General features: G+C 34.1%; 1 protein-coding gene across 1 annotated transcript in view; it reads right to left on the reverse strand.

Moving 5' to 3' along the window:
- The window catches only part of LOC150099970 (rac GTPase-activating protein 1-like), a 196,729-nt gene that overhangs the window by 112,615 nt on the left and 71,280 nt on the right, over window positions 1-12,834 (reverse strand). The window contains exon 5 of the mRNA XM_090402719.1: window positions 2,808-2,941. Coding sequence (XP_090258845.1) covers window positions 2,808-2,941 — 134 coding nt within the window. The remainder of the gene's footprint in view (window positions 1-2,807; window positions 2,942-12,834) is intronic.

Raw genomic sequence — 12,834 nt, forward strand, 5'->3', positions numbered from 1 at the left:
CCTAGATCATCTTCCTATGGGTTTTTTCTGATAAACAGCTGTTTACTAACCTTTCCTTTCTCTTTCATTTTGATTAAGTGACCATACAATCTGAGATTGGCTGTAATCACAGATTCCTGAATTGTTAATAATCAATTATTTCATAATATGATACAATTTATACCATAATTCACTCCCTTAATACTTCTCAGAAATCTTATATCTGTATCTATATATCCAATCTTTGATCAACTATTTCTAATCCAGCTCTCAGATCTACAAGTTGAAATTAGTTTAAATGCTGTTATGTATGCAGGCAGTTTACTGTTTTGACTAATATCCTCTTATTCCATATAAATTTATTTAGCTTAATCCCCACCATACCAGCTTTGCTTATTTTGTTATCTATTTCCATATTCAATTTTACATCTTCACTAAAAATCGTGCCTAACAATAGACATGTTGTATTTGTTGTATGGGGTCGCCATTCAGGATGCAAATGACATTTTCAATTCTTTCTTTCAATGTTACACGGTGGCCTGCATTAACTGTAAAGAATTTATGGGGAGGGGGAAAAAACGTGGAAACATCGAATGTTACTTACATAATTATAATTGAAATAATTACTCCAGCATGTGTGTTTTTGTCTCCATAAATTCTTTACAATGATATCTTCAATGCTTCTGCCTATTTTCATAGTATGTCTTTATTGCTGATTTTCATGCCAAATTTGTTATAGCAATTATTCAGTTAAGTAAACTAGACAAGTTCACGACTCCTTAAGAGTACAACATCAACTGCACAAATATGACGGAGATTAACATATCCAATTTTGATATCAGGTTTAATGCCACTTTCCTTCATAATGCATCATAAAAAACAGTGGATGTGGTATTTCCTGAATCTCTTCTGATTATAACTGCTGACTTGTAACTCATATACACAGTATGTATTGCTCAATACAATATCCCATTTACACCATATAATTGTGGCATTTAGAACAGCTCTTCTCTTGGCATGTTATCATATGCTTTTTCCATATCCACAAAACTTAAATATAGATCCATGTTATATCCCCATGATTTTTCAACTGTTTGTTTTAAGGTGAAAATTTGATCCTGAACCTGAAATTCTCCATTTGGTCTGAACCCAGATTTTTTTTTTTTCTTCCCCAGCCTTTTCTCAAGTACGTTTGCATAATTATTACCTAAAGGTAATAATTATGCAAATACTTAAAGGTAGGCTGGAACATTCAGAAGGGAAATTCCTCTGTAATTCTCCCATTTCCCTTTTAACTGAACAGTACAATGAGATATACTCCAATCTAGAATTTTATCTTCTGACTATGTGCCATCTAAATTATGCAGTGAAACTTTTATACCACCACATTTTGAATATTACACCAGTTATCTTTCTACATTTTATGTTTTTGATTACTTTTTTCTATCTCAAATACTGATATGTACTCCTGACTGCATTTTTCTTGAATATTTTCTACCACTATGCTGTGACTTCTTGATTTAACAATCTTTTAGTGTAAACTTCAAGCATCTAGAAGCATGCCAGAGGCTTTTACAATAATTCCGGCATATTTTTTGTTACCTTATCAATATTTATCTTTTATATTCTCTGGCAAGGTTCTGAGGAAGTGGAAAGAGGGTAAGATAGTTCCACAACATAAAGATGCCTCCAAGACAGAAGTAGCAATTTACAGACCAATTAAATCTAAGATGGGCAGCATGGCTTTGCAGCAGATAGGTTCTGCGCCTTAACTTATTCGAATAAAAATAAATAAATAAATAATAAATAAATAAAAAAACAGTACAATAACAACTTATAGAGTAAACGGATTTATTAACAAAGAAATATATGTTTACACCTGATGATATGTACATCCACAACTATCAGTGAAATCTTGGTTGAATAAAGCATTACCAACAGTGGACTATGAGCACCTTGTCTTTCAAGATAGATTTCGTAGCACACAAAGGTTCTCTCATGTTTAGTGTTGAATACTATAGCTATTCCTTCCTTTCCTTGCAGTAATTATTTAGAAGACTCGCACCTGTTTTTGTCTCTTCTTATTTCAGTAACATTAATTATATTGACGTGATACTTCTAATTCTTCTAAGTTTAGAGTCTGCCTCCATAGATGAATTTTCACTGTTCACCCTGGTTACTTGGCAAAAACAGCAGGATCTGGTTTTAACCAAGTGACCTACTAGGTGGAATAACATATCATCTTACTTGCCTTTTGTTTGAAGTCAATACAAATACAATTAAGTCAACTAAATCCCATATTGTCAGCTCTTCCTCATTTGTTCAGTATCTAGATAGAGACCGACTAATGGAATATACTACAAGAAGGTAAGGTTGGAGATTAGGTCAGATTCCAAGTCAGGTTCCTTCACATTTCGTAAAAATGTCACGTGGAGGTCTCGTGGTACTGCCACAACCCAAAATCTATCTCAGAAAGCTTACAGCTATTGTAGGGAGAAAATTGACAGTAATGGATCTTGGAGGTGCTGTCCCGTGATCCACAGTACATTATACACAAGACCATTCCTTATGAGTGCTATATAAAACTACAGAATATGGTGTCATGGCATTAAAACAGGAGCCAGTACCAGTCAGTTTCATACAGCTGGAAACAGGGATAAATATATATCTATGATGGTTATCCTAAAATATGATATTAATGCCACCTTAATGTTGAACAGTGGTGTGTACTTTAATCTGCTTATTTATTATTCAAAACTACAATAACATCTACGATTTTTAAACAATGATGAAAAAAAATGCATTTCACTATTAATTAATAGTCTTACCTGACAGGAGATTCAATTTGGTTTTTATTATTTAACTGATCATTATTTAGAAATGCCAGTTTCTCCTTTGTTTGGTCATTCATTGCATTTTGATCAGCCAATAAAACTTCTCGTATTATACCAATTTGCATTTCCTAAATAAAATATCTATTATTATTAATGCGTTTTAAGGTGAATAATATTCAAAACAAAAATGTCAGGACAGAAAATGGAATGCTAATACATATTAATGCTTTATTGGCTAATTATCATGAATTGAAATTCTAAATATTTTATAAAGAGTACAAATTTGAACATACCTGGATATCTTGGAGTGAGTTGGGATGATTTCAATATATAATATTGAGTTTAAAATTGTGATGAAAAAATAGTAGGAAATTGGGAGAAAAAAATAAAAAAATGAAAGATAAGGACCAATAAGTGTGCATGGAAAAATGAAATTGCAGAAGTGGAAAAAAAAAAAAAAAAAAAAGACAATGAACCAAAACTATGAATTATGAAAAAAAAGTAAGAAAAAAAAAAAAGAAAGAAAGTAATATACATGGCAGCATGAATGACGATGTGCTTGTTAGGAGTTAGCTGTATGGGTCATGAGATAAATGTGTTAAGTGGATTTTGGTTGGTTTGAGAGTAAAGGAGAGTACCACTGCTTTGGACCCCAAACATTAGCAGTCTTGAAAATTTGATAATAAGAGGTTTAATATGATGGTGGTGCTTGACATCAGTTATACAGATCTCTCAATATGCAGATATAGTTGATTCCAGTACTTTTATAGTAAAAGTATCAGTATATGTTTCTTTCTGAAACAGAAGGGGGGGGGGAGGGTCTGAATACTCATTTCAGCAATGTATATCCTCTTAATGGTTTTTTCTCCACCCTCACTGATGGTCTAAAGAACACATACTGACAGGATGAACTGCACTTAAGTTAGGTGCTTAAAGACGTGATGTTTGATAATAGCATGAATGTAAATAATCAAGGAAATTAGACGTGTCAGTGTGGATGCAAGAAAGCTTGGATATGTGAGATGCCTAAATTATGACTGAAATGACAAGCAGTGAGAGATAAAATAACTTGAAAGAGATCAGATGACAAAAATGGCAAGACAAGTTTTATCAAATAAGAAAAATTACTATAGGACTAAATTTGTCAGGCTGCAGCAGTAGAACAGGGAATTTGGTTGAGAAATTAACTTAGGTGCTTATCTGAACTGATCAGGTTTTAAGAATTACTAGAATATCCATCAGCCTAGCAAATGCCTATCAAGCATGTCTGGTAATGCAGAGAGCATAAGGAATAAGGATGAGTTATCATTGGTAAGTACAAAGATGATGACAAAAGTGAGACCTGGTTGACAGAAGAGGATATCCTAAAAGGAATAGAATGTGGCAAGTACAGTTTATTCAGGAGGGGCAAAGGAGTATTGCTAATGACTGCAGATGAATTAAATTCAACCACAATATAGATCTCAAATGGTGATGGTACTATGAGAAATAATACAAGCAATGGGTTTGAAGCTGACCTGCCTGTTGAGATAGAGAAGAACAGGACAAAATACATGAGTACTGCTACTAGTCTGGGTCATACAGCATACAGTCCACAAGTTGTAGGACTTGATTTATGTCATGGATATGAAAAATGAACAGGCAAAATTTTTTTTAAATGCCTTTCTGCTACAGAAACCCTAGAAATGGTACAAAAGGCATATAGAAATGAGGCTCTGAATTGATCTAACATCCTTCAAGTGGTATTCACAATTTCATAACAGGAGGATGTCAGTAGAAGATGAGAGAAGTGACTGTCCCACATTGCCTTGAACTCAGGAAAACATTATAGCTGTCGCTGAGTTGGTGAAGAATGATTGTTGAATCATATCACAGATGACAGTCGAGTCTTCAAATATCCCTAAGAGCACTGTTCTTTGCATTCTGAGTGACGATTTAGAGAAGAGGAAGTTGTGTGCAAGTTTTGTCCCAAATGCCTTGACAGCTGAGCAAAGAGAAGATCGAGTCACATCTTGTCAGGACATTATTGTGACAACAGATGCAGACAAAAATTTCTTTGATGAAATCATTATGGGAGATGAGAGTTAGTGTTTCACCTACGATCCTGAAACAAAGTGACAGTTCTGAATAGGTTGGTGAGACATCTCCCAGACTGAAGAAATTGAGATTTCAAAAGTAATACACCAAAATAATGCTGATAATTGTTTTTTTTTTTGTACTCGCAATGCATGGTGTACAAAGAATTCATACTGAAGGGGAGAACAGTGAATACAGAATTTTATGAAAACGTTATGGATTAGCTCCTGAAATGCATTCATTCAACATGTTCTTCCCACTGCATTCCAGTAGTAAGATCTTTTCCTGTTACATGATAATGCACCTAATCACAAAGCTGCAAGTGTGCATCACTTTTTTTTTTAGACACAAACAGTATCACCACTCTTTATCACCCCCCCCCCTTTACTCACCAGATTTATCTCTTCCAGTCTACTTTCTGTTCCCCAAGTTGAAAATGAAACTGAAAGGACACTGATTTGCAGATGTTCTAGATATCCAAAAAAAGGTGTAACTGATGAAGTAAAGACAATCAAACAAGTGGAATTTTCTGCAGCTCTCCGAAAACTATGACTGTGCATGCTAAAGCCAGTACAGATTTTATTGGATCGTATTTCGAATAACAAATATGTTTTATCTTTCTCTCGTGTGTTTTTGATTTCTTATAATTTTTGACCTATAACTTATAGACTGAACTATATATGAAGAGAGCTGAACTCCATAGAAGAAACTGCATGGATGCGAAGAGAGCTGAACTCCACAGAAGAAACTAAATGGATGCGAGGAGAGATATCGTTATGGGTGATTTCAACTATGGGAATATAGACTGGAGGGAAGAGAAAGCATGCAAGATGAGAAAAAGAGAGCTTAGTTAGATAACACCTTAAGGATGTGTGGGAAAGGACTCAAAGTATAAGAATTTTGGATCTTGTAATAGCATCTGAGAATCTCTATAAATGAGGTGAATGTTATGCCTCCAACTGGTGAGAGTGATTATTAATTCTGACTCGAGAAGCAACTAATCATGAAAGAGCATTTATTAAGAAGAGGATACATATGTAACTAGCAGGCAAGTGACATGGTAATCTGAGACGGTAGCAGTACCTTGGCTTGAGAAATTAAATGATAAAGGATTAATAGGGCATGGGAAGTAGTCCAGGGGTACATGCAAGCAATCATATTGCATTCCCAGAGTTAAGAGAATAAATTACATGGGAGTTTAATTACAAATAATACTTGAAAGCAAGAGCTGCATAAAAAGAAAATGTGATGGATCTAGACAGAAAGATTATAACAGTCTCAGTATAAAAAATATGCTGGAAAATGTGAGATACCCATTATGGTATCTCTGATAGGGTGGCTAATCCCATCTGCATAGTGCATTATGACTGTCAATTGTGAAACAAAGTAAAATAAAGAGCAAAAAATAATTATTTTAAGAGATTTCAAAATTTAAAAAAAGACTAGAAACATTCTATAAATTTTATGAAGCCCCCATAGTTAAGAATCACTGGTCTAGAGCAGTGGTCTCCAAAGTGTAGTACACATACCCCCCCCTGGGGTATACGAGTCGATACGTGGGTGTACATCAAAAAAAGTTTTATATTGATAGAAAAAAAAATTAACTAAGTGAATAAAAGTTGAGCAGCTCTCAGATGTGAGCTGTAGACTAAAATACACAAAGATTATTGAAGAAAAAATGGAAGAGTTTGAGAACAGGAATCAAACCTTGGAGATTCAGTGGCAAACTCTGAAGAAAACATCGATTGATTCTGCCAGAGAGGCATGTGGTGAGGTTGTCTGTAAGGATAAAAAAATCAGAACTCCCTGGTGGACACAGTAAGTTAAAGAGGCAGTAAAGGAAAAGAAGAAAGCATACCAAACGTTCCTGTCAAATAAGTCAGCTTGTGCTCTTAGAGAATATAGAGACAAATGCAAGAATGCTAAACACTGTGTAAAACTAGCTAAACAAAAGTCATGGGAGGACTTTGGCAAGAATATAGAAAATAAATATCAAGAAGGTGGCAAAATATTCTGGAGGTTGTTGAAGAAGCTTAAGAATGGAGGAAAGAGTGCTGTAAAAGGAATTAGAGATGATAAAGGTGACATGAAAACGGGAGAAAAAGATATCCTCAAAGTATGGAGTAATTACTTTGAAAAACTGCTAAATGAAACAAGCAGTGATGACAGCACAGTGGTAAAAAACACTGACCAGGCATGCAGTCAGGAATACATATCCATACTTGAAGTAGAAAAAGCCATCAAAGGCTTGAAATGTAAAAAGGCAGCAGGAGTAGATGATATTCAACCAGAAATGCTGAAGTATGGTGGTATAAGAGTCTTACAGTGACTGCACTGCATAGTTCAGAAAGCCTGGACAGAGGGACGAATTCCCGATGACTGGAGTAGAGCTCTCATAGTACCCATATATAAAAAGGGAAATAAAACTGCATGTGAGAATTACAGAGGTATTTCCCTACTGAGTGTTCCTGGCAAGATCTATGCACGTATACTTTAGAAACGGTTGAGAAGAATTGTGGAAGAAAAGCTTGGTGAAGAACAAGTTGGATTCAGGCCAAATAGAGGCTGTCAGGATAAGATCTCTACTTTACGACAAATAGTCGAGACAGCATGGGAATATAACAAAGATCTGTATTTAAGTTTTGTCAATCTGGAAAAGGCATATGACAAGGTGCGAAGAGAGAAGCTATTCAATACGCTGCAGTTATATGGTGTCAATGGGGCATTATATCAAGCAATACTTAGTCTTTATTTCAGTTGTAAGTCAGCAGTTAGAATTGAAGGAAGTACAGGAAGATGGTTTAATGTTAAATCTGGTGTCAGACAAGGATGTACATTATCCCCTCTGTTATTCATTATCTATATGGATGACATTATGAAGGAAAGTGGTATTAAACATGATATCAAAATTGGAGATGTTAATGTCAGCTCTTTGCTTTATGCGGATGATGTTATACTTCTAAATAAATCTGCTACAAGTCTGCAAGATTCTCTGACTAAATTGAATAGCTATTGTAATAGATATGGTATGAAGGTCAGCAATAAAAAGACAAAGACAATGAAAATAGGCAGAATCATTGAAAATGTCAAATATGTTGTGAATGGAGAACCTGTGGAACAAGTAAAACATTTCAGCTATTTAGGCACGATTTTTACTGAAGATGGTAAATTAAATATAGAAATAGACAACAGAATCAGCAAAGCTGGTATGGTGGGAAGTCAACTGAATAAATTCATATAGAATAAGAGAGAAATTAGTCGGAACACTAAATTAGCTGTATACAAGACAGTGTTCAAACCAGTTTTAACTTATGGATCTGAGAGCTGGGTCAGAAGTAAAACACATGACCAAAGACTAGAGACACAAATATGAGAGTCCTGAGAAAGATTATAGGCGTGAACAGATGGCATCAATGGCAGTATCATATTAAAAATGAGGATATTAGGAAAGAACTTGACATTGTCAGCATCCAGGAATGCGTTAGCAGAGCTAATCTCAGGTGGTATGGTCACTTAAACAGAATGGGCGAGGAAAGATTAGCAAAACAAGTGTTCTCTGCCAGGTTGGCAGCAAAACGACCCAGAGGAAGACCAAGATATAGGTGGATTGATACGGTACAAAGTGCTTTAGACGATAGAAATATAAGATCTGATAATGTTGGAATCTTGACAAGTAACAGACTGATTTGGAGGAAAATTGTAGATAGGAAATTAATAATGATGTAATTTTTTTCATGTAGTACTATCATATCCTGTACACCCCTTGAGGGTACATGGCAGGAATTTGATGATGATGATGATTAAAGATAAAGAATATTACTTTCTTTCATCAATTAAACATATATCTAATATAGACAAAGATGTTATAAAGATCCTGTAAACTTAAATTTGCGAGTAGCGCACACTGGGCGACTTTGCACACATAATCGTCCGTGGCAAAGCTGTCATGTTTTTAAAACTAGGGAGTAAATCTCTTACTTCTTATCATTGCCATTGTTTGTAGAGCATCCTAGTGTTGACAAGTCCAATTAGAGAAGGAAAATTGCTTAGTTATCCTGCTATCTACAGATGACACCACAGTTGTATTAATTATTTTTAATTATTTGACTATTAGTAATAAGTTTAACAAATTTTTAGTATACAGTATATTGTTTCTGTGCAATTTCAACGCCTTTTTGTGCTTACTTTTACGTTTACACTAGAAATAGTGAATTAATATTATCAATAGTAAATGAATTATATTTAAATTTTACAAATTAACCCTCACAAAATGGATAAATGGTTAAAAAAATTTCCTCCAAAGAAACTGCAAATTGAAGATAATTATGATAGTATTTCGACATCAGACAAACAACAAGGAAAAGATAGGATTGATTCTTCTATTCAAACAAGTTCGTTATCAGTCAAATTAAGTGATAAAAACATTAATTCGAAACTTAACAAAACCTTGCCCAAGAAAGTTCGAAATTATCAAGAAGACTACTTGAAATGGGAATTATTTACATCGACAATAGTCAACAATGAACCTCGTCCTACATGTGTAGTGTGTCATGAGATGGTATGTAATGGAAGTATGAAACCATCATTATTAGTAAGACACTTAAAAACTAAACATCCTGAACATGAACACAAATCTTTACAATTCTTTGAATGATGTTTGAAGACATGTAATTTTCAATCCAACAACTTAAAAAAATTCACTAAAATGAACGATAAATATTTGGAGACATCTCTTGAGGTTGCATTCTTAATTGCAAAAGACCAAAAGCCACACACCATTGGGGAAACACTTGTACTCCCAATTGCCATAAAAATGGTAGAAATAATCCATGGAAAAGAATATGCAGATAAACTAAAATGTATTCCCTTATCAGCAAATACTATTGGTAGACATATAGAAATCATTGCAGATAATTTAAAGAAGCAACTATTAAAACAAATGACTCAATGTGGGAAATTTGCTATACAGCTTGATGAAAGCACAGATGTTGCCAACATGTCTCAGTTATTGGTATTTACTAGATATTATTTTAATAATGAATTACACGAAGAACTACTTTTTTGTGAGGCACTTCAGGAAAGATGTACTGGGGAAGGTATCTTCTCAATAGTAAATAACTTCTTTGTTAAAAACAATATTTTGTGGAAAAACTGTTTAAGCATAACTAGCGATGGAGCAGCTGCTTTAATTGGTACAAAGAAAGGATTCAAAGGAAAAGTAACCGAAATAGCACCACATGTCAAATTCATTCATTGTATTATCCACAGGCAAGCTATTGCTGCAAAAAAATGCAGCCTGATATACACAAAATACTGCAAGATGTTACAATATAGTTAATTTTACAAAAACGAGGCCTTGGAATAGTAAAATATTTACAGTACTATGTCAAGAGATGGGCAGTATCCATGAAAATCTTCTATACGACATGGAGGTTCGTAGGTTATCTCAAGGAAAAGTGCTTAAGAGAGTTGTAGAACTAAAAGATGAGTTACACATTTTCCTACTGGATAAAGATAAGAAATTTGCAGATCTTTTCAATGACGATAAGTGGTTATTAATACTATGCTACCTAGCTGATATTTTTGAAAAAGTAAACATGCTTAATTTGTCTCTTCAAGAAAAAGGTAACATTTTAACAATGAATGAGAAAATAACTGCATTTTGAAAGAAAATGGTGCTGTGGAGAGAGAAATTTGAAAAGGGATGTTTAGAAATGTTTCCATCTTTATCTGATTTCATTACGGAAAATAATGTAAATGTAAAACAAAAAAAAAGTCTAATATCTGCACATTTAAAAAATTTAGAGACATATTTTTGTAACTTATTCACAGATCTTCCTAGCGAAGAATTTCGATGGATTTTATACCTGTTTGCAGAAAATGTAAAAATTGACCACCTTCCGATTATTTTTCAAGAGCAATTAATTGACGTTAGATACAACACAACTTTGAAAAACGAATTTCAACAGAAATCTCTTCACAATTGGTGGATGGGACTGAAGTCAGAGTATAGCAATTTAGTAAACACAGCAAATGATGCATACCGTTTGGTTCTACTTATTTATGTGAGGTATCATTTTCTGCAATGACAGGTATTAAAACCACATATTGAAATAAATTAAACTTGGAACCAGACCTTCGTATCGCAGTATCAGAAGCTTCAAATTTCCCAACCAGAATTTCAAGAAATTATGAAAGAAATGCAAGACCATTGTTCACATTAAATATTGTAATGAATATGTTTGTAAGCTGTTAATAATAAAAATGTGTAAAAATATCTAGTGTTTTTAATTATTATATGATGATACAAGGCATATTTCCTCTTTATAATACTTATTACAATAGATTTTTGCTCAATCAATTGGGGGTACATGCTATTTATTTTTTCTATCTTTGAGGTATGCAATCAAAAAAGTTTGGAGACCACTGGTCTAGAGGATAATATCAATTCATTTGTTGATATTATTTAATAAATTTCTGCAGACTGATTCCATGAGCAAATGATAATGAGTATCAGCTGGGTTACCAAGTAACACATTGATACTCATTATCATTTGGATTGATATATCCAAAGTAACACAACTGGAAATATCTGAAGTAGGGTAGCCAAGATATCCAGCTATGGAATTATACATATAAAAACAAAGTGAAGAAATGTGATCTTCAAAAGAATGAGATAATAAAACAAGACAGAGACAAGGGGATTTTATAGTGAAGATACAATGCAAGATTTTGCAGCTCTTGTCACAGATGGAGGAGGAACTTGTAGTCATCCCTGGAAGTTGCCATTCTTCTTATGATGTGTGGACAGGGTGTAGAATGGGCTACAGTTCAGTGTTGTGAGTGCATCTTCAGTAAATGTATTCGGGGGGGGGGGGGGGGGGCATCCCTTGATGAGTCTCAGGCTCAATGAAGGGTCTACATAATAATAATTATCTCTTGGTGAGAGGATTATACCAAACAGCACAAGAAAAACACTAATTATTGCAAGGAGCCTGTTGAATCACTTTTGTAATAAACATAATGCCAAGTCAACATTATATAACATATTGCCCTGACCCTAATTCTATCTTCATTAAATAATGAAGTTAGTCATCAACAGCCAACTGGTGATCACCAAATAATTACTGACCATCAACATGGAATAAATTCCACAACAGACTTGACCAACAATCTTTGAATACAATCCATAGAAACAGTTGGAGAAATTAGTGTGGTCTTCCTTGACACTTCCTGGACATCTGATCGTGGACGACACTGAAGCAGACTTACTAAACTATGATCTCATAACCTGTCTTCCATTCTTTGCAAATTAGACTATCAATTTCCTCTCTGGTCATTTGGCATATAATGGTGAATGGTTGCCTTTCTTCAAATTTCCCAACTAATACATGACTATCTCAGGGCTCTTTATTTTCATCCATGCTCTTCCTTCTATATATAAATAATCCTCTCCTGAACCTGAAATCCTGCTGACAATACATGCCATTTCTCTGCTTCAGCAAATAACTTTTGTAGTGCTCAAAAGTTTCGAGCTTCAAGATCTTCCATAACCAGTGCAACTGTGATTACCTTATGATTTTTCGCTGGAATGGGGAGATCTTGTCTGAAGATTTTCAACAGAAGATCTGCTTTTTTTTTTTGTGCTGACTTATGCTTTTAGCATTCCAAGTACAAACATCATCTTCATAGTTTCCTCAAATTCCAAAAACGTAGTGTGCTTTTATGTTGAAGACGACAGGTATCAATTATACAACTGCTAACAATATATAAATCTCAAATCCATCCAATCTTACTGTTATTGTATTTGGTATAGCAACCATAAGCCTCTCTGAGTATGCTTAATGCTATACAGATAAGGGCAGTGTAGTTAACAGATAACTCACACTTGGACATATTCCAACTATTTAGATTCTATTTCTGATTTATAACTTTTCTATAGTTA

Source organism: Typopeltis vanoorti, chromosome 13 (genome assembly GCF_054136105.1).
Source record: "Typopeltis vanoorti isolate ZY-2024b chromosome 13, IOZ_Tvanoo_1.0, whole genome shotgun sequence".
NCBI classification, from domain to species: Eukaryota; Metazoa; Arthropoda; class Arachnida; order Uropygi; family Thelyphonidae; genus Typopeltis; species Typopeltis vanoorti.